This window comes from Haliaeetus albicilla, chromosome W, assembly GCF_947461875.1.
Source record: "Haliaeetus albicilla chromosome W, bHalAlb1.1, whole genome shotgun sequence".
Lineage (NCBI taxonomy): Eukaryota > Metazoa > Chordata > Aves > Accipitriformes > Accipitridae > Haliaeetus > Haliaeetus albicilla.
The window spans coordinates 45,533,549-45,556,576 of record NC_091515.1 but is presented as its reverse complement, the minus strand read 5'-3'; the positions used below and the strand labels follow the sequence as shown (position 1 = coordinate 45,556,576).

General features: G+C 47.7%; 1 protein-coding gene across 1 annotated transcript in view; it reads right to left on the bottom strand.

The window, feature by feature from the left end:
* Window positions 1-4,966: 4,966 nt before the first annotated feature.
* Window positions 4,967-23,028, bottom strand: part of VCP (valosin containing protein) — a 34,734-nt gene continuing 16,672 nt past the window's right edge. The window contains exons 4-17 of the mRNA XM_069775529.1: window positions 19,168-19,310; window positions 18,249-18,379; window positions 16,295-16,426; window positions 15,775-15,877; window positions 13,803-13,936; window positions 13,400-13,535; window positions 12,553-12,665; window positions 11,814-11,978; window positions 11,581-11,703; window positions 10,259-10,471; window positions 8,028-8,336; window positions 6,336-6,491; window positions 5,818-5,972; window positions 4,967-5,399 (exon numbers count right to left, since the gene is read on the bottom strand). Coding sequence (XP_069631630.1) covers window positions 5,294-5,399; window positions 5,818-5,972; window positions 6,336-6,491; window positions 8,028-8,336; window positions 10,259-10,471; window positions 11,581-11,703; window positions 11,814-11,978; window positions 12,553-12,665; window positions 13,400-13,535; window positions 13,803-13,936; window positions 15,775-15,877; window positions 16,295-16,426; window positions 18,249-18,379; window positions 19,168-19,310 — 2,119 coding nt within the window. The 3' untranslated portion in view covers window positions 4,967-5,293. The remainder of the gene's footprint in view (window positions 5,400-5,817; window positions 5,973-6,335; window positions 6,492-8,027; window positions 8,337-10,258; window positions 10,472-11,580; window positions 11,704-11,813; window positions 11,979-12,552; window positions 12,666-13,399; window positions 13,536-13,802; window positions 13,937-15,774; window positions 15,878-16,294; window positions 16,427-18,248; window positions 18,380-19,167; window positions 19,311-23,028) is intronic.

The window sequence follows — 23,028 nt, the reverse complement described above, 5'->3', positions numbered from 1 at the left end:
CTGAAGAATAAATCTGAGTTTTAACACCTGTTGGATTTGGTTAGTCGTGCATCCGTAACAGGTATGTCGCTGGTTCCCTCTGCTGGTCCCTGTGGAGTTCAACAGAGAGAAACCTGGTGGACACTGCTGGAGCCAGAAGACAGGTCAGCATGCAAATGCAAGCTGCTTTGTTTTTCTCAGTTTCGATGAAACCTGAATGTTTTATAGTCGGTTTTTTGTATTTTTTTTAATGTCAGTATGAGAGAAAAAATAAAGTATTTAAAAAAAAATATACCTCCTTGGGATGTGTTGTGATGGGAGACGCTGGGGCTGTGCTCACCCTGGCCTGGGTGCAGGCAGCAGGGCCAGGGAAGGGGCTCAGCTCCCACTGGCACCAGGGGAACCCTGTCAGGGCTTTACATCCCCTTGGGGCTCCCAGGACATGGCTGATACAGGCAGCAGGAGTGCAGGCCGGCCAAGAAGGGTCTGTGAGTGGTGGGGTGATGCAGCTAGGGATGGAACAGCGAAGGGAGGGCTCCTTGCTGGCAGAGGCTGCCCAAGGGGGCTGGAGAGATGCTGATGCCTGGCTCTTCTTAGAGGGGACTTGGGGCTGAGCAAGAGGCAACAGCATACATTGCACCCAGGGACATTACCACTGATACCAGGAAAAATGTTTGCCCATAAGGCACCAAACAGGAGCAGTCACAAGGACAGGTGATATGAGCAAAAACCCACGGGCATGGTGCCATGGGAGGGGCCTGGGCAGAGGCTGCCAAACCCCAAATGAGGGACATGGCTCACTGTCCCCTCCCAGGTGAGAGCTTGGGGCCATGAAATCACCCTGCAACAAGCTAACCCTGAAGCCCACACAGCAGACAGGGCTGGGAGCAGCTAATAGGCTGAGCAGACTGGGGGGCAGAGCCAGCACAGCACCCCCCAGCCATGGGGGCTGACAACACTGCCAGGAATGGCCATAGGGCAGGGGATGCCCTTAGAGCAGGAACACCCATACATAAGGGATGCCTATGGGGCAGGGGATGTCACTTGGGAGGGCATATCCATGGGGCAGAGGATACCTGTAGTGGAGGGATGCCCGTGGTGTGGGGATGCCTTTGGGGCAGGGTTAGCCATGGGGAGGGTTTGCTCATGGGACAGGAATGCCCAAGGGGAGGGGATGCTCCTGGGGCTAGGGATACCCACGGGGCACAGATGCCCATAGAGATGGCCTAGACTGGAATAGGGGACATGCTGAGTGTGACCACTGCCTGCCCTCTGCTGGCAGGAGTACCCTTCTGAGCCTGGAGAGTTTTGGGGTGCTGCAGGGCCCCAATCGCTTGGGTCAGGGACCAGCCTCTAACACCAATGCCTTGGCTGGGGAGGGTACCCCATCCTGCACACACCATGGCTGGGCTGCACATGATCCTCTGTAGGGCCTGGCTGTAGGGCTAGGGGGCTGTAGCTCTGGGGCCACATGGGGAACCCGGGGAGGGGGGAGGGGCACAAGGAGATGCCGACCATGGCAGCGATGAAAGGGCTGTCCACCTCACTAATCCTGCTCCATCCAGGGCAAGCCCCAGCTGACAGCACCTTCCTCCCACCAGCACCTCTGGACTGCCCAGTCCCCCCAGCAAGGTGCTGGGCAGGGGATGAGTATGCTGCAGGAAAGCTCTTGCCCATGCAGCTACCAGGGGTCTCTGCTGGGGGCAATGGCCCCTGGAACAGGGCACAGGCTAGGGCCAAACCTAGTCCCTGGTGCTGCCTGCTCTCCCAGGGCTGCTGGGTTCATGGGGGTAGGGGGCCTAGCCAAGCTCCCTGGCTGCTGCAGGTGCTGAGTTGGGGGATACCCTCAGCCCCCCAAGCAGGTTTACACAGCTCCAGTGCAGGGCAGATGCTCTTGGTGCTCCCCACTAGGAGCCACGTCCCAGAGATGGCAGGGAAAAAAGATGAGGGTTTCCAGCCCTCGTGATGGATTTAATTAGCATTTGCAATTAAGGGAGGTGGCAGGGAAGGCTTTAGGCTGCTGGGAGCTGGGACACCACACCCTACCATCCCATGCCCTGCTTGCCCCAGCCTCCACAGCGCACAGAGACACTTGTTGAATGGTCACAGCCCCAAACTGGCAGGGAAGAAGAAATCCACCCACTACCAGAGCTGGGGAAGGCTTTTGGGAGAGTCCTGGAGAGCTCCTGGCACGGGTGCAGAACCTTCCCAGGTGGCCTCTCCAAGGATTGCGATGAACAGGTAGGACATGATGAAAGCAAAGCCAGCATCTACCCTGCTGGGAGGAGCACAGAGCAGCAGAGTGAAGTACAGGCAGGGAAGCAGCTCTGGAGTAAAGGTTTCCAGGTGCCAGTTATCCCAAAAAAGGCTAATGTGGGGCAGGGGAAGTGCCAACCCTCCCTGCTTGGCTCTTCTGGCCTCTGGAAGTCTGCCTACAAGAGGGACAGGCCATCTTCAACACCACTGCCATAGGAGGAAACAATAGCCAGCATTTTCTCTGCAGCGCAGAACAGGGGTGGCATAAGGACAGGGCACAAGTGGCGCTGGCAGGCAGATGGCTCTGAAGTAGGACAGAGCACCTGAGCAGGGGCTACCTACCCTCCCCAGGGGCTTACATGCCCTCCTACCACAGCAGGAAGTTGTGCTATTTAAACACAGTGTTCTCCAGTGTTTTTCTCCCCATTGCTACACACAAACCCCCCTCTCATGGATAGTCCCATCCTTCTGCCATTTTGAGATGAGACTCGCCTCACCTGTCTCCCCTCTCCCCTTAAATCTAGCCAGGTTGATGAAGCCCTCCCTCAATCTGCCAGGCTTTGGGGCTGAAACTCCCACCGCCCAGGCCTCCACACAACTCCTGCCGCAGGGGAGGTTGCCCTCTCCAGCATGGCTCAGCCCCAAAGGCATCCTTCTGCCACACAATCTACATTTAAGCTTCTCTGCAGAAATCCTATTCCTGCATCCCCCCCCCCAAGCCAATAGCACATTGCCACTCTGTGCATCCTATAGCCATTGCCTCAAACAGGCTCTCCCCTTCAGTTCAGGGCTGGGCTGTATCCAGCCTGCCACACCACTCCTGTGTACATGATGGGACCAGACCCAGGGCTTCTCTCATATAAAACACCAAGGTACAGCAGCAGCAGATTTTTCAGTTCAGAGAAGGGAAAATAAACCAAGGAGCAACCTGTAAGTGGAAAGGAAGGATAAGAACCATGATCAGAACCTGACTACTCGGTATGAGGCACAACAAGGGGCAGGCTGGCAGCAGAACCATGCCTGTCATCAGAAACCCAAAGGAATGCATGAAACATTGCAGGGGAAGGGGGAAATCTCTCCACAGAGCCTGATGAACAGTGCTGCCACAGCATCAGAAGAGGAAACTCCCCTCTTCCCTAATCATAGTGGGATCACACTGCACCACAAAGTCCAGAAACAGCCCAAGAGCCCCCTTGTGCCTGCCTTCAGGCAGGGCAGATGAAACAGGGATTGCTGAAGAAGTCCTTTGCTGCAGAGGAGCTGCATTGGGTTTGCGTGGCAAGGTTTTGGTAGCTGGGGGGCTACAGGGGTGGCTTCTGTGAGAAGCTGCTAGAAGCTTCCACTATGTCCAACAGAGCCAATGGCAGCCAGCTCCAAGAGGGACCCGCTGCTAGCCAAGGCCAAGCCAATCAATGACAGTGGTAGCGCCTCTGTGATAACATATTTAAGGAGGAAAAAAAAAGTTGCTGTAGCACAGAAACTGCAGCCAGAGAAAGGAGTGAGAACATGTAAGAGAAACAACCCTGCAGACACCAAGGTCAGTGAAGAAGGAGGGGGAGGAGATGCTCCAGGCGCCAGAGCAGAGATTCCCCTGCAGCCCATGGGGAAGACCATGGTGAGGCAGGCTGTCCCCCTGCAGTCCATGGAGGTCCACGGTGGAGCAGATATCCACCTGCAGCCTGTGGAGGACCCCACACTGGAGCAGGTGGATGCCTGAAGAAGGCTGTGACCTTTGGGAAGCCCATGTTGGAGCAGGCTCTTGGCAGGACCTGCAGACCCATGGAGAGAGGACCCCACGCCGGAGCAGGTTTTCTGGCAGGACTTGTGAGCCCGCAGGGGACCCACGCTGGAGCAGTGTGCTCCTGAAGGACTGCACGCCGTGGAAGGGACCCATGCTGGAGCAGTTCGTGAAGAACTGCAGCCTGTGGGAAGGACCCTCATTGGAGAAGGTTGTGGAGAACTGTCTCCCATGGGAGGGACCCCACGCTGGAGCAGGGGAAGAGTGAAGAGTCCTCCCCCTGAGGTGGAAGGAGTAGCAGAGACGTGTGATGAACTGACCGTAACCCCCATTCCCCATCCCCCTGCACCACTTGGGGGGGAAAAGGTAGAGAATTTGGGAGTGAAGCTGTGCCCAAGAAGAAGGGAGAGGTGGGGGGAAGGTGTTTTAAGATTTAGTTTTATTTCTTATTACCCTACTCTGGTTTGATTGGTAATAAATTAACTTAATTTTCCCCAAGTCAAGTCTGTTTTGCCTGTGACAGTAACTGGTGAGTGATCTTTCCTTGTCCTTATCTTGACCCATGAGCCTTTTGTTATATTTTCTCTCCCCTGTCCAGTTGAGGAGGGGGAGTGATAGAGCAGCTACACAGTGCTTTGTTGCTGGCTGGGGTTAAACCACCACAGGAGCCAAAGCAGCAGAAGACCCGACAGCTCAGGGCCAGCATCAGAGAAGTAAGAGATACCTGCTACCAGGCTCTCTTACTTCGTGTTTCCTGCCAAATTAGGGTAGGGGGGAGAGACTGCCAAACCGATTTCTTCTGTTAACTGGGGCTAAGAGGCATAAGAATAAAGAGCAACCTCAAACACACCAGGGAAGCACGCATACAGATGGGCTCCACCAGACTGAGGAATGCTCAGCACATGAGAGACGGGGTTTACAGAGACAGCACAAGCTACACTGCACCAGTCCCACACAAAGGAATTGCCAGGGCCTAGCTAGAGTTTTGTGGGATTTTTATTTATTTTAGGGGGGGATTTTTTTTCTTTATACAGGCTAGTATTGTACTCTTTGCTAAAGCTGCTGATTCTGCCATAGAAACTAGAACAGAAATTTCTCAGAAATTAAGTCATTTCCCCTCCTTGTTAATTCACTGTCTGCCTCCCAACTGAACGCCGGTCTAGATTTGTGTTTGCAGAAAACATTCCCTGTACAGAAGTCTAACGTGCAGCTACACTGTTCTGACTGAGGAATGAAGAAGCCAAGAGTCCATTAAACATTGGATTTTTTTTCCTGTACAACATGGCCTGATGTAGAGTTTGGTCCACAGAGGACAGCGAGTTAACCATAGAGATCATCGTCATTGTCTTCACTGTATACGTTGCCCCCGCTGCCGCCTCCTGTGCCTTGGCTCGGACCAGCACCGCCCTGGTTACCTGATGGGAACCTGCATGCAGTGGTGCAGAAGGGGAGAGAAGAGATGCTGTTCAAAAGCCTCCTTGCAGCTCAGCATGATACCCTCCCTCCACCCCAAACACCCTGGTGCCAAGTAGGACAGGCAGGAGAAATGGGATGAAGCCTTACAGCAGGTCACGCAAAAGGCTTATACAGCTGCTGGACATCGCTTGTGTTAAAGGAAAAAAGGGTTGATGGACTTCAGGAGCACTAACAGAGCAGCTACAACCAACCTACAGCACAGCCTGCACCTGCCACATGCTCAGCTGGCTGCTGTACATGCTGGGGAGAATGGGAAAATGCAGTGGAAGAGGGAATTTGTTACCTAGAATCCAGCAGAAAGCTGCCTCAGTGCTCTGTTCTGGGGCTGGCTGAGCCACGCTGCCCTCCCCCCACTCCCCCACGGTTACCTGAAGCTGCCAAAGCCACGGCTCTGCTGTAGAGTCTGTGCAAACATCTCGTATTTCCTGATGTCATTGTCACTGACAGAGCGTCGAGCAAAGCGCATGGCCTCCTCAAAGTGATCCCTGCGTATCTCAGGAACTGGATCATCCTCCTCCACTTCCTGCAGTGGGACAGAGGGCCCAGGTGAGCTGCGTGCCCGAGCTCCACAGCCCAACAGCCACCCGCAGCCTCCCTCTAGGCCAGGATGCTCCAATGTCCACCGAAGTAGGGGCTGGAGAGGGACACTGTGGCAGACTGAGTCACGGCTGCAGCAGGGGCCTTCTGAGCAATGCTGACAATGAGGCACCCCAGGAGGGCCTCACCCTCCCACAAGATGAGAACAAAGTGCTCCAGCTCCACACTCTGTGCTGAGAGCCCACTCATCCCCATCCGAGGATTATGGAGAGGAATACATCCTGCATCACCCACATGCAGAGATGGGCTGCCTGTCTCATGAGCAGGGAAAGCTCAGTGCCCCACTCACCATGGCGGAAGGGTTGGTCTGCCTCTCGCGTTCTCGCCTGATCTCACTCTCAATGGACTCACGGATGGCCAGTTTGCAGGCACGCTGGCAAATTTCTGTCAGGTCAGCCCCCGAAAAGCCATTGGTCATCTTAGCTAGGAAATCCAAGTCGACATCCTAGTGGGGAAAAAAAAAAAGACAACAAAAACCAAACAAAAAAAAAACCCCACCAAACCAAGAGAGGCCTGTCTTTTACACCTTACACCCTCAGGTGACAAAGAGGTGTCTTTAAATCCCATGGTATCAAGGTGCTGCTTTAATTTTAGTCAATTTTGAAAAGATGAGCTGTTAAGGTTCTTCTTTTTGGGAAAAGTTAACCACATACAAAGGCAGGCCACACTCCCCACGCACACAGCAAGACCCTACGAAGCAGCTGTAAATGATAGAATGGTTTAGGTTGGAAGGGACCTTAAAGATCATCTAGTTCCAACCCCCCTGCCATGGGCAGGGACACCTTCCACTAGACCAGGTTGCTCAAAGCCCCATCCAACCTGGCCTCGAACGCTTCCAGGGAGGGGGCATCCACAACTTCTCTGGGCCATCTATTCCAGTGTCTCACCACCCTCACAGTAAGGAATTTATTCCTAATATCTAATCTAAATCTACCCTCTTTCAGTTTAAAACCGTTACTCCTCGTCCTATCACTACACTCCCTGAGAAAGAGTTCCTCCCCATCTTTCCTGCAGGCCCCCCCTTTAAGTACTGGAAGGCCACTATAATGTTTCCCCGGAACCTTCTCTTCTCTAGACTAAACAACCCCAACTCTCTCAGCCTGTCCTCATACGGGAGGTGCTCCAGCCCCCTGGTCATCTTCATGGCCCTCCTCTGGACCCACCCCAACAGGTCCATGTCTTTCTTATGCTGGGGGCCCCAGAGCTGAACACAGTACTCCAGGTGGGGTCTCACGAGAGCAGAGTAGAGGGGGAAAATGCCTCTGCACTGTTCACCCTCAAGAAGCAGCAGGTTGACTTGTGGATTTAGGATATGATTTGCTCAGGTCTCAGCATTAGGAGTCAAATGAGACACTGTCAGACTGGAAATGGAGATGGGGCACAGGCAGACCAAGATGACCAACCTCCTCCTCCTCCTTCCCCTCAACTGAGGGAGTAGTACTGCAACCTCTTTTGAAGCTTTCCTTCCCAACAGCACCTAAAAAGGTAAGCTAGACATAAAATAGCTTGAGCTCTCACTTGACATCTGCTTTTCTCTGATTAACTATCAGTTGCATTATTGCCTGCTCCCCAGGCAAGGGACATAGCTCTTGCCTATCAGAGTTCAGCAACAATTAACTGCAATGGTTCCTCTTCAATTTCCATTTCCCACCCCTGTTTTCTACATTTACTTTTCTTTCAGAGTACAAGAATCTTTTCCATCTTTCCATAACAGACTTTCTTGTTCCCACACTGTGGGCAGAACTCTACTACGTGATAAAGACCCGCTGTGCTTACACACTAACACCTAGCTTCATTGACACCTAGTCTCAGAGCTCAAGCCTCCCCCTACCTCTTCATTTCCATCCTTCAGAGACTGTAGGTTTCCCAGCTCTGTATCGTGTGGAACAGCCACCAGCCCTCTGCTCTATCCCCAGCTTGTGAGGAGCACGTGCAGCACACGGCAAACCCAAGTCAGACACAGTTAGGGAGTAGATCCTACCTTCGCAACTGGTGATTTCCTCAGGTTGGCCTTAAGAATAGCAACCCGGGACTTCTCATCAGGCAGGGGGATGTAGATGAGTTGATCCAGGCGGCCGGGACGCAAGATGGCTGGGTCAATGATGTCTGGCCTGTTGGTGGCACCGATGATGAAGACGTTTTTCTTGGTGGACATGCCGTCCATCTCTGTCAGGATCTGGTTGATGACACGGTCTGCAGCACCACCACCATCTCCGATATTCCCACCTCGAGCCTTTGCAATGGAGTCCAGCTCATCAAAGAAGAGCACACAAGGGGCTGCTTGGCGGGCCTGCAAAAAGCAAACAGGAACAATTACTCCATGTTAATACCACCAGGTGAGGAGCATGCTGATTTTACACTAAGCCTACCCTACAATTAAAGCAGCTCAGAGGAGTACCAGAGCACTGCTGCCGCAAGGAGAGCTTGGAGGAGCTGCTCCAGAAGTCTCCTGCCACACAAACCCTCAATTAAATTCTCCTGAACAAGAAGCTGTATTTCCCCAAAGCTAGGAGCATTGTGAACCAAGCAGAAGGGTGGTAACTCCAATGCCTAGAGGGAAAGCTAGAGCCAATTTGCCTGGACCAGAACTCTCCCTGCAAGATCTAGGGACGTCAATTGGTTATTTAGGCACTCAAGCATCAGTAAGCAAGATATATCAAATGGAAGGGGGAAATCCAATTGCTGTCTTCAGCTACCTAATGGGTAGTTATAGGGAAAAGGGAGCCAGATCCTTCTTTGAGATGCGCAGTGAAAGGCTGAAAGACCACAGGCACAAATGGCTGCAAAGAAAATTCCAGTTTGAAATAAGGAAGAAAAAAAAAAAAAAAAAAAAAAATTCTTCACAATGAGAGAGCTCAAACACTAGCACAAGGCCCAGAGAGGTCAGGGATTCTCCATCCTTAGCACACGTTCAGAACACGAGGCTCTGAGCAACCCGATTGAATTTCCAAGTTATCTCCCTGCTCTGGACAAACAACTGGACTAGATGGCCTCTGAGGTTCCCTCTCAACCTAAAATTTTTCTCTCTCGCTCTCCTTCCAACTTTGCTCTTTCAGCACCTTCCCTGACCACAGGAGTGAGGATTCCCAAGATAATCCATGCAGATACCTCCTGGGACAGGAGATCACACTTTCTATGGGGGAACTGTGTTAAGGGATTTTCAGTCATGGGTTTCTCTAGGTTTGCTTTATTAACAACTCAGAGTTGGGCCACCACCGCAGTGAATGGCAAGCTTCCAAAAATTTCTCAGTCTTATATACCTTTTTACCACCCATTGTCCCAGTCCAAAGTCTTTGTAATTTTCCAGTTGATCTCGGTTCCCATGTCGTTATCATTCATCATCTTATCAATTCTCGTGTTCCAGTTCTTCTGAAGTTAGTGGTCGTAGGCAGAAGGTCTTCGGTCACCCCAGTCACTTATCAAAGATCACCTTTGAATTTCTGAAAATCACTCAGGCTACTCTATTAATTTATCTTGCTCTAAAGTTAATCACTTACTCCCATGTCTTAGGTCTAAGATGTATGATCCTTCTTCTGTTGATTCAGCTTGACTGGGCTTTTAGCCAGCCATGGTGGGGGCTACACGTAGGACAAATAAGCAGCTTATGCATATTGTTTTATAAGCACCTGCATTCTATTAATCACATCTAAAGCAATCTCTAATCATTAGTTATATGTCTGATACGAATAGTCTTAGAAACAATGAGGTTTAAGGCCTAGTTCCCTTTACAAACTGGGCAGTAGGAGTGAGCTCCTTTCTAAGCCATATATATTGCAGGACAAGAATAGAATAAAAGAGAATATTTCAGTTGGAAGGGACCTACAATGATCATCTAGTCCAACTGCAGAAGAAGAAGAACCCGTAGCATGTTTTTGTAGAAGGTGATGGCTAATGAGGTGTCAAAATAAGTTTTCAGGGATGCAGAGAATATCTATGCCATCCTAATGCCAGCCTCACTGCTAAGACACTGGGGCATTTATCATCCTGTAACAACAGATACAAGTTGCAGCAGGAGAAAACCATTTAAATAGCTATGCTGCCAAAGAGAATTAATTCCCTAACATCAGGAAAGCAGCATCTGCTCTCAGTGCAAGTGGGGAAAAACACAACACACACAAACAAGAACCAGGCCAGTAAGACAGGTGCAGTGGAGACAATGTTTTGTGGGTATCTCAGCACAAACATAGCACAAGGAGTAGAAGATACACTTACCTTGTCAAAGATCTCACGCACGTTGGCTTCAGACTCGCCAAACCACATGGTGAGCAATTCTGGCCCCTTGATGGAAATGAAGTTTGCCTGGCATTCATTGGCAATGGCTTTGGCCAGAAGTGTCTTACCACAACCGGGTGGCCCATAGAACAGAACCCCTTTTGATGGGGTCATGCCAAATTTGAGGAACTTGTCTGGGTGCTCCACAGGATACTGAAGGAGAACAAACCAAACAAACAAAAACCCCTTGTGATGAGCCAGAACAGGTCTGTACTTTAGAATCACAGAATGGTTTGGGTTGGAAGAGACCTTCAAAGATCATCTTAGTCCAACCTCCCTGCCATGGGCAGGGACATCTTTCACTAGATAGTGTTTCTGGTAGGAGCAGAAACAAAACTACCTGAGATTTCTGGTGGGTTAAACACAAGATTCTGCCTGCTTGGTGCCACTGGAGTTTTTAAACAGGCACTGGTTTGAAAAGCACCACAGCTAAACTGTAAAGCTGCCTTAAACAGTCTATTTCCGCCTATGAACTAAGTACCAGTTCAGGTAGTTTTCCAGCACACTTAACCCCAGCTTCACTCTGCCCTGCAGAAGCAAAAGGGAACAGCTCATTATCTAACCTATTTGCTCTGCCCTCCAGAGACAGGCAAGATGTCTGATGTGAGCATTTATCCTCCGCAACAAGGTCAGAGATAGGCGATGATTTTAACGCCAGAAAATTAGACTAAAAAGTAGATTCTTTTATTTACAGACAGGCTGTTTCTACAGTGCCAACTGAAAGCAGGGACATATCAAACCCAAACCACTCCAACGCAAGCAGGCACCAGAAGTTTCCACAGACCATTCATGACTTTGTTCCAGCCTCTCCTTTCATAGAAGGCTTCACAATTACTTCTCACCTGTCCCTATGCTAACGCTGATGGAAAGCCCTTCAGAGGCTCTCTGTATAAGAATTTTCATCCACTTTCTGGCATATAAAGCCACCATGTAACAGGAATCTCAGCATTGGTCCCACTGCTGGTCTCCATTTAAGAGAAGCAGAACTGCTGCTGTTTCTGCATGTAGCAAAACACCCACCCAAGATGTCACTGTAGACTCAGCTAAGGAAAGCCTGATGCTGCTTCCCACCCAGCACCTTCCTCTCCTTAAGTTCACTAAGATGGAACAGCGTGGTATTTTCAGTCCATTACAACAAAATGCCATAAAACCTCTGCATTTACCCTGTTCACAGCCCAAACAGGAACGTGAAGAGGTTCTGGATTTTATTATTATAATTATTTTTCATGCTGACTAGGCAAAAGTCTGTTGGAAACCCTTACCTGTACAAGTTCCTGGAGTTCTCTCTTTACATCTTCTAGACCACCAATATCTTCCCAGGTAACTTGTGGCACCTCCACCACAGTCTCCCGAAGAGCAGAAGGGTTGCTCTGGCTCAGAGCCCACTATCATTAGAAGAAACAGCATTATATGAAGTCTAACATGTTATGTTCACACGCTTCAGATAAGCAATTAGACATTGCACCCAAAAGAAAGAGGGGCACTCCTGCATTACCCTGAAGTCATCCATGGTCACAGCCAGCGAGTTCATCACTTCAGCATCAATGGTTTCATCTTCTAGGTCTATGAGATCCATCTTCTTTCTGATAGCCTGAAGAGCAGCTTCTGAGCAAAGAGCAGCTAAGTCAGCACCAACATGGCCATGGGTCTCATTTGCCACCTGAAAGCAGAGCACCAACTATGACTCACAGGGATACAAGCAAGCACTCTGCAAGGGCAATGCATGCTTTGGTCATTCACTCAGAGGTGCAACAAAACTCTGGAAGACAGGAACATCAGTGCTCTGCTGCAAATTCAAGACAAGTGCTATCACATATTTAACAGGCAAAGACACTGCTGTTCCACCTCCTACTTGAGATCAAAGCTGCAACTGGAATTCAGATGGTGTGCAGAAAGATAACCCTGAGGACTGCAGTTCTTCATTCAGGACAGAGATTACAGTAACCATCCAGTATCACCACAATGTTCACCCAGCTCTCTGAGTGCTGTTTCAGGCTTGCTTTATTTTTAAAGAGAATGCCACAGCAAACAAACCCAGGAGGACAGTGGCAAGGTACTTCCAGATTGGACTGATATATGTTTGTTTCACTTAGCCATGCCATTCTTCACTAGCGAGTGAGGATTTTTGGTCACTGATAAACTAGTTAGAAGGAAGCCCAGACATCACACATTCGACCAGTTTCACACTGTCCTAAACAAGTGGAGACAAGCTCTCCTAATAGCACGCTACTCACCTGTTCCAGATCCACATCATCAGCCAGTTTCATATTTTTTGTGTGGATCTGCAGGATCTCCAGGCGCCCGGTGGCATCTGGGATACCGATATCTACCTCTCTGTCAAAACGACCTGGGGAGTACAAAACATATGTTGAGCTGTTGATTCTGCAAACTAAAGGAGCTGCAGTTGCTGCCTTCCTCTGACAGAGGAACGTGATGACAAGTCACAAACGCATACAATTTCAGAAAATGCCAGAGCTTTGGGTTTCTCTGCAGCATCTATCAGCACAGTAGCAGAGTCAGATCAGAGAAGGAAGAAAAGCTTTAGCCATTTAGGGAAAGTGAGACTACTGTATTAACTAGAGTTCAAGATTATATAAACACAGAGGATTTCTGGTTTTTTTCTGAGCCTCATTTATAGGAAAATATGCTTCCCCTAACCAACCCACCATGAGACATTTTTGTTTATTCCTTCCTTTGTGTCCTCAGCACAGGAGTCCACAAATACTGGGAGATTTAATTTTTCAGAACTTTCATAGCAGTACCCAAGTGGTGAAAAACATGAACTGCCCCAATATCTGGGGAGGCAGGAAACCTATGTATTACTGCAATATTAACTAAGGTACATACACCTATCATTTTCCTCTAGGCATAGCTGTGCATTCAAATGCCTCACTACATTTAAGAGGCCATTTTTTCCTGCAAACTTGACTTCACCAACTGGTCATACAACAGACATTCATTCACACTGCAAAGTTTTGAAAACCTGAATCTCAGAAACTACCAGACTTCTCATCTGAAGCATAGCCCATAACAAAGTATCTGATACACACACACACACAAAAAGATGTCAAGCATGGTTACCAAATCGCCTGAGTGCTGGGTCAATGCTGTTAGGTCTGTTGGTAGCTGCCATAACAATCACGTGTGCCCTCTGTTTCAGTCCATCCATAAGAGTCAACAGCTGAGACACTATGCGACGTTCCACCTCTCCATGTGTCTATGGAGAGAGAAAGTAATGATTAGACCAAAAGCTCTAAAACACAGCACAGGAGCTAGTACTGCACCAGAGCAGACAGATACAACAGACGTGAGCTGTTAAGAAACATCGTGAACTATATCGGATTCTTCCAATATCCAACTTCTGACATCCAACTGAATTCAGGCGTTAAGTTAAATACTGCTTTACCCTGTAGTCAAATGCAGAGATTCACACCAGCTGCTACCAAAAAGATGTACTCCTTTATCTTCTACAGGCTTTCTTTACCTTCTCTCTCTTAGGAGCAATGGCATCCAGTTCATCAATGAAGATGATGGCAGGAGCGTTCTTCTCTGCTTCTTCAAAGGCTTTCCTCAGGTTGCTCTCAGACTCACCAGCCAGCTTGCTCATGATCTCAGGACCTGAAAAAATAACGGCACTGTGGCACCCAGAAGAGAGGCAGCTAGCCTCAAGGCACGCAGCTGAATTATTTTAGTACAACATTCACATGGGAGTATATATATTTCAAGCCAAAGCAAATACTGTCAACCAAGTTCACTAAATTTGCAGCTGAACAGGCAAGAACAGCATGCAGAATTACTTTCTATCATTATTCTGGTGTTTTCAGTTTATTCTAACAGAATGCAGCACTAGTCAATGAGCTACCTTTAGCTGTCTCTTTCCTTACACTATTTCACACTTGGTGAGCTTCTCTGTAATGTGCCACCACACACAGTTAATGCCAGTCCTAGCTTGCAAGAGAAGCAATCAAATTATATGGTGATGAATTATCAGGGTAGGGAAGGAAAAAGCTGTAAGATATTGAAGCTGTCTTTAGCTTGCATTACACAGGTATACATTTACCTCTGTAAGATCCTATAAATGAGTTCAAAAAAACAAACAAAAAACCCCCAAAACAACAAAAAAAACACAAGAAAACCAACACCCCAAAGTTCCAAAAGCCCCAAAACCCATCTCCTCTCAAAGAATAAATAAAAAATTAAAAAAAAAAAAAAAAAGTGTAAGCACATCAATCCCAGAAGGGTGGGCAGCATTCCCCCAAGATCTCCAGTTGCTGAACACTAGTGCAGGCTCACAGATTTATTCTGTTTTTACAGTTTTTTCCATCATGCTGATGGGAGTAGTAATAAAGAGAAAAGTATGCTTCTAAGAGATCCAAGAAAAAGAAACCTGACCCTCAGGAGTGCAAAGCTGCTAGCTGACTGAAGTGTGCCAGCTGGTGCAGGCAGGTACTAAGAGTGTTTCATTACAAGTAACTCACCAATTCATACCAGCTCCATCTACAACACTGCCTGCAGCTCCATGCTTGGGACTAGCAGACAGAGAACGCATCACTAATTCTGACAATGTTATTTTTATTACACAATAGAAGTACAAGTATCTAAAGAAACGTCTGGCTCATTAGCACGCAGTGACACCTTCCACACACTTAGAAAGTATATGACAAGGGCGACATATGGTTAAAAACAGTCCATTTACATCTGATATCTCGAGATACAAAGCAAGTCACTTCCCTACCACTGCTCACTGCTATGCTGTGCTATACACTCCTTTGCTTTTATTTTCATGGGTCTAAGCGATTGAAATCAGAAAAGAAAAGCAGCACTCAAGTACAAATTGTACAGTTATTCCAGCACTGACCGTAAAATGGGACAGAAAAACAGTGAGGAAAATTCAGAGTCTGGTCCTTACTGGACATAAACCAGTATCCATCTCAACTGCTACAGGTAAAGAGTGATCAATAGGAGGTTCTGTCACTTGTAGCTAAGTCCCAAGGTACTCATTATAGCTTTCAGGACAGTTCCTCCCAATTAATGTTATGTGAAACAGAACAGGTCTTGTGCTTTACTTGAGGGGAAAAAAGAAATCCACAGCAGACCAGCTTCTTTTCTGAATGGGACACGCTGGCAGCAACAGAAACAAGTGTCCTGCACCCATATACATAGAATAATCTCACCACCATAAATGAACACTCAGACAGACAGACTCCAAGTCCCTGCATTGCAAAGCTGTCCTTCCAACCAGCCTGCTACAAAACAATCAAGCTTAAGGGAAGTGCCACTACAGATGCTTCCACACAAACAGCCTCTAAGTGTCCCCAGAGGCACACTTCAAAGAGGTAAGGAAGGATGTCAGGGAGACAATGTGGCTCTATAAGCCCTATTAATACTATTCATTATCATGATATGGATGAATGAGTACACAGCAGATCTGGGGCCAAAGCAGCCACAAAACTTACCATTGATCAGGAAGAAGAAAGCCCCTGTTTCATTGGCCACCGCTCGGGCAATCAGTGTTTTACCAGTGCCAGGAGGACCATACAGCAGGATCCCACGTGGAGGCTGAGTACAAAGGCAAGGGACTTAGGTTGTGAGCTAGTATCTGAATGCCTAAGTAGCTTCACAGTGAAGCTGTAAGCATTTGATAAAGCCAGTCTGAAATTGTGATGCAAACTCATGCAACAGCTGCCATCCCAGCATTGCTATCAACACCCTTACTACTTTGCATGACACACAAACAAAAACCTTGCCAGTAACTGACAGTGCTGATTCAAAGCATCCCTCTGCTTTGCAAGTTGCCAGTACTTTAATCTGTGTCCAAAACATGTAAGGAAATACTGTCCTAACACCAGCATTAAAAAAAAACCCAAAACCAAACCAAATTACTTAATCACCTCCCAACACCTCATAAACCTCCGACATCAAGAGTCATCTGCAAGGGCAAGCCCATTCATCCACCTGGTGCACACAAGGACTTACCTTCACCCCTATGGCCTTGAAGAGCGCAGGGTGTCGGAGGGGAAGTTCCACCATCTCTTTGATTTGAGCCAGCTGCTTCCGGCAGCCACCAATGTCATCATAGCCCACTTCATTCAGTGACTCTTCTTCATCCTACCCAGAAGGAAATACATTAAACATTTGAGTGGAAACAATAGTTCAACAATCCCTCCCGGTCTACAGAACCCAAGGAATCCAGATTTTTGCTCATTGCCATTTCTTTGCTGTCTCGAGATTCTCACTTTCAAGTCTTCCTAGTGTCTTCTACAATTGTTTCTTAGCTCTCTCTTCCCAGACATGCAAAGGGAAATGCCTGCATGTACCTAGACCTCACTGAAGCCCACCCTCTTGAATGACAGCCTCTGCTGCCAGGACCCCTACAGACTCTAGTGTAAAACAAGTTGCGTGACCCTCTGATGTGGCTAACGAAGATAACAATAGACAATGAAGCTCAGTATAAAATATAATAATTCCTTAAACTGTAAGTGATATTTCTAACTACTTGACATACCATAGCCACCATACAGTTCTCTGACAGCATTTTCTTTTGGGATTGACTCAAATTAACAGAGACTGTTAAGATCCAAGTGTGCAGATAAGACCAACTGTAACTAACTCTTTCGGTATAGCTCTACAGCATCCATTCATTTGGCTGTCCAAATCTCTACTGACCTTAGTTATCTGTAACATTAGGCCACACTAAAATAATAAAATAACACAGCCTGGAATCTCAGAGGGGCTCAGTCCAAGCCCCACAAACAGGAACTACTGCTTCAAGCAGGTTGCTCAGGGTCTGGCCCTATCAAGCACTGAAGGTCTCCAGGTCTGGAGATTCCTGCCCTCTTCAGGCCTTGCTCCAGGGTTTGGGGAAACCTTTTTCCTAATTTCCATTGGTAATTACCCTTGATCCAGCTTGTACCATTGCCTCTAGTCCTGTCCCTGTGCGCAGCTCTTGAAAGAGCCTGGTTATCCACCCCTTCCCATCAGGCAGTTGCCAGTAAGCCTACCTCTTTGCCTTCCCTTCTCCATGCTGCATCAACACACTCTCCCAGCTGCTCCTCATTCATTCTGACCTCCAGCTCCTCATCATTTTGGTGGCCTTTGCTGAACTTGCTCCTATCTGTCTCTACTGTGTCCTGAAGAGCCCAAACTGAACTCATCCAGTGCCCAGACATAGTCTCACAAGTGTCAAATAGAAGTGAACTTTTCAGAAGGCAGCTAACTACAAACCAGCACTCACTCTGATTTGCAAGTAGTAAAAAGGCACCTACTTTAAGAAGTATACAACTACCTTAGCTAATTTCTCTGAGATTTCCTACTCTGTAACAGTAAGGTGGCCAAGACCTGACAATCTACTCAGGCTGCCTCAAGCTTGGGATGCTCAAGGCTAGATACCTTAAGGGACTGGGGAAAAAAACCAAACCACCTAATAATAAAAAAACCAAACAAACAAACAAACAAAAAAACCCCAAAACAACCCACACCAAACAAACAAAAAAAACCAACCATTTAGAGATTTCAAATTTCTCACTGAAAAAGCACTAATTGCTTTCTTTTCACATGGCATGAAATTTAGCAACATCATAAGCCCTCCCTGCTATGGATCAAGGGAACTTTGGAATTAAAAGATGCATCCAAGTCCAGCATGAGATACCTGGAAGGAGATGCAAAACCAGCTGCTGCCAAAGTATGGCATTTCATCAGCACACCTAAGCACTGGTGCTATCTCAGCATCTGAGGAAGGATACTGGAAGCACATTTCTCTGACTACCTTCAGCAGCAGCTCATCTCCTGAAACCAGAGGTTTTAATCATTACATTCAATACACAAAATGCCAAAACAGGAACTGCAAACACTGCTGCTCTCAAGGACTGTCACTGAAACAGATTTCGGACAGAGGGGATTCAGTAGAAATGCATGGCAGGATTCTGCTCACCTCTCGTTTGATGGGCTCTCCTTCACAATGGATCACTGTGTCTGGAGCCACTATGCAGTAAGGACTTGGATCTGTCTCCACCACTTTGAACTCCACTGCACGCATCCCTCCACGCACCAAGAAGATGTCACCTGTAAAACCCCACATTTCAGTAGCCTGCTGCAACAGATGTCTGCAAAATGTCAACCCTTGTACTACCAGCAGCCCCAGAGGACAAGGAAGTTGGTTACAAAGGTATATACTGCTGGCATTTTTAACACTGTTCTGCATTTTAAACTCAAGAGCTGCATGTACACTGTAACTACCCAAGCACCATTTAGATCTGTAGCAGTTGAAGTTCTCAAATTTCATCCAGAAACAAACAGCAAACAATAGAAAAGAATACTCTGCCTAAATACAAAACACAAAGGCAAGGAATCACATTTCTTTTCCATTCAGTTTCAATTTAACATTTCTAAAACAGGCAAAAAAACCCAACTTAATAAAAATTCAGTTTGAGTTATTATAACTAGTTGTTACTAGTTATAACTGGTTGTTTCCAGAAGCAGAATAATACTTCACTGTGACTCCTGGCTAAACTGGGCTACAGAAGCTGGATAACTTCAACTTGTGTTTATACTGTATTAGGATCTATTTGTTCCAGCAGAAGTGCTACTAGCACAACTCTAAAAGTATATTTGTTTTTTATGCACTCTCCCAGTTATTAATTAAGTTACTTTGAAAAAGTGAATTTAGTCAGGGTGCCAGCTAGTGTATCCAACCAATTGATTAATATGCAGGCAACTCCCCAATCTCACTCTACAGATGTCAGTGTAATGCTTCGTGGAGATCTGTGCAAGCTTCTAGAAATTCTCTTTATTCAGTCGCAGGACTAGCTCACACTTGCTGCCATCAGGACTTCAATAACAGGTGCTATTACCTTTCCTGATGGGTCTGTATGCTTCCAGGAAGTATGGCTTGAGATAGACCTCAAACAGATTCCCCGTGATCCCTTCTACAGTGTCATCAATTGGCAGCACATGGATACGTTTGCCGTATTTCACATCTGGGCAAGGCTGGATGCTGCAACAGAAGAAAACTCCAGTTAGCCTGGAGTCCTGGACTTACACCCGAGTCTGGAAAAGGCAATGATGTCCCTTCCCAGGCCAGTACATGTGCCAGAAAGGACCCTCCAAAGCCCTGGTAAGACTTCCCACCTGCATAAGAATGCTGACAAGGCAAAAATCATGCCCATCAGAGCACTAGTCTTCACAACACATGATTTCCTTCACTCCTCTCAGCCCTATCCAAAACTGCTGGGGAGTTTCATACTTTCTTCCTACCCCTTGCTCTTCTGTAGCCCCCCTTGCCATCCCCAAGGCACATTCATGTTGAGGATTTCTTGGCTGGGCGAAGGCATGTGAGCAATCCAGCCGTTATGTGGGAACAAAGCATAAGTTTACAAAATACTGGAGCAGACAAGGATGCTGTGTCCTTGTACGCTGGGAAAAAGGAAGATAAGAAGAGCCTGACAAACAACACCTGGATGCTGAAGGATGAGATCAGCAACTGCTGGACACCTCGTGAAGAAGTTTGCGCAGCCAATAGAAAATAAGATAGTGTTGCGTGAAACGGGGTATCGTACCAATTAGAGTATTGTATAAGGCGCGTGGACATAGAAGCTTAGCCAATCATAACGTTATAGCTAGCGCGTGCTATCACCTTTTTTCTATATAAACCCTGTAAAACCCTGTAATAAAGGAGAACGACCATACTCATATTGAGACTCCATCGTTACTCCGGGACCGTCTTCCCACTCCGACATCTGGTAGCAGAGGATGGTTCTGCACGACTGAATTCTCCGAGACTGCGGTAAGCAGCGAGAGGAGGGGAGTGGGAAAACTTAACGGCTGGGAGAAGTGCTGCTTGGGTGCATAGTCAGAGCAGACAACGGTTCGAGGTGGCCTCTCGTCTCCCAGGGGATAAGGCGCAGCATGGAAATAGAAGCTGCAGCGACGTTGCTCACAAGTATCCTCTCTAAGAGAGGGATCGAGACAACGGTAAAACAACTCATCAAGTTGATTAAATTAGGAGCAAGATGTTAACTCATACTGAGTGTGATTCTTGACTCCGGCCGCTCTTCCCGACATTTGGCGCCCGAACAGGGACCCTCAAATCTGTTATAACTGGGCCGAGAACAGACGGAGGGCTTCTCAAATCTGCTCACAAGACTTGGCGGAGCAGACGGAGACGGGAGGGGCGGAGCAGAAAAGCATCTGCGAGAATTTGGGCAGAGAGCTGGAATCCAACTGCGTGCACCAGTTTGGACCTGCACCAGTAAGACCGCTTTTATTTACTATGGATCGTGAAGCGGCACTCACACTGTTAATTCTCGCAAAGCGAGAGGCCAGTGTGAGCACACGAAAGCTCCAAGAGCTCTGTCATTGGGGAAAAGAAAGAGGATGTTTTAAGACTCCTGAGACTATGTTCAGTGTCACAGAGTGGCGTGAACTAGAAGATAAGTTGTGGGACAAGACGATTAAGGGGAGTCGTACTGCAAAAGCTTTTGGACAGACTTGGCGAGAAGTAATGAATCACCTTCTACAAATGATAGCAGAAAAAAAAATGGCCAAGGCTGCCTCCGCAATGTTGGACACTGAGACTACTATTCCTGAGTCCACACGTATTTTCGACTCGGAAACCACGAAAACCGCTAGAGGGGTTGTTGCCCCTATGAAAGCGTCAGCTACTGAGCTTTTAAATAATTCACCTGGCGACCCAGAAACAGGACAGTGTGATCCTAAACAAGGGAGTGCCGATTGCTGCCCGAGGGAATCTCAGCCCCGGTCAGTATCGGTAATAGACACTGAGCCTTCCTCCTCTGAGGACGAAGGAAGCCCGGGAGACGATCAAGAACCGCCGCATTCCCCCCCCTCCCTCCTCCCCCCTTTCCGCCCCCCCCCTCCGCCGCCTTGCAGCGGCGCGTGTCAGCCGGCCATGGAATGGCCGCCGCCAGCCACGGCCACGGCCGGCCCCAGGCAGAACCATCCGCCCCCCGCCCCCGCCCTTTCATCCATCCCGCCTCTCGGAACCAGAGACGGTGAAACCAACTGCGCCCGCGATAGACGCGGAGCCGCCTGCAGTAGCCGCTGCAGAAGAAAGGCAGAGACAGTGGAGAAAAAAAAAAAAAAAAAAAAAAAGACGGGAAAGTCCTTGAGAAATTAAAGACTGCTGTGAGTCAGTACAGAATCCGCTTATTGATAAAGCCAGTAAGAAACCCTCGGACAAGTGTTTTAATTGTGGTAAACTTGGACACATCAAGAGCCAATGTAGAGTTTCTGCTAACAAAAAGACGGTGGCAACAGTTGTAAGAAAGATGACAATACCACAAAGAATGCAGGAAGAAGGAAAACTTTACACCGAGCACGAAGGCCCCTTGCACGACAACACAAATGCAAGGGGTTTGGGCTGCCAGCCCTCAAGCAGCCTCGCAACGGCCAGATCCGCCACTGCAGGAAGCTCCAGAGTGGACGTGGAAACCGCAGTACACATTCAACATAAAGGGACCATTGGGGTTTGGGCTTAGCGTATTTTTAATGGGGCGATCTTCAGCAGCTCTAAAAGGAATCCTGGTAGTCCCAGGGCTTATTGATACAGATTATTGTAGGACTGTGAAAATTATGATTCATGTTTTAATCCCTCCTGTTTCTATTCCTAAAGGTACCAGAATAGCACAATTAGTTCCATTCAGGTCGTGTGTTCCAAACCCAGGTGAAATACAATGTGGAGATGGTAGATTCAGCTCCACAGGGAAACCGCAGGTATACTTTGCCAGGGACATAACAAAAGGTAAACCAGAAAAGGTAGTGCAATTGGAAGGGCCTGACGGAGCTATCATCAAGAAACGGATGACAATCGATACAAGAGCTAATGTTACGATTATTTCATGATATATTTGGCCTCCATCATGACCATTGATCAATCCAAATTTTGGTATTGCAGGGATAGGGGGCACACAAGCCACCTTAGTAAGTCAGCTACCGATTACACTTGTGTTCCCCGACGGTGAGCACATTATGACACATACGTATGTCATGACTACCCCAAAGGAATTGTTTGGCCTCATAGGCCGTGATTTATTGAGCCAAATGAAGACAATATTAGTGACCCATCCTTTTTAGGAACAGTCACTGAGGAACAACCAATCCTAAAAAATTAGCTAGAAAACAAATGAGCCTGTTTGAATTGATCAGTAGCTGTTAAATTCTGAAAAACTGCTAAAAATACAAGAGTTAGTTAAGGACCAATTGAGAGCAGGACATGTTGTTCCTTCTACTAGTCCATGAAATACACCAATAATGCAGTGATGCACAGCATGGGAGCCCTGCAGCCAGGTTTGCCGTCTCCAGTTATGCTTCCAGAAGAATGGGATTTGTTAATTATAGATCTAAAGGATTGTTTTTTCACCATTCCCTTGCACCCAGATAACGCTGAACGGTTTGCCTTTTCGGTACCATCAATTAACAAGGCAGAGCCCTATAAGAGATACCATTGGGTCGTGTTACCATAAGGAATACGCAATTCCCCCACGATGTGTCAGCTGTATGTGGCCTGGACATTAGAGCCTGTAAGAAAACAGTTTCCTCAGTTGATAATTTATCATTATATGGATGACATTTACAAGATGAAATTTTAACTCAATTACAAGACATCTCAAGCCATCGCGGAGTAATAATTGCTCCTGAAAAGGTGCAAAAGGCAGCACCTTGAAAGTATTTGAGGTGACACATAGATGCTGGCA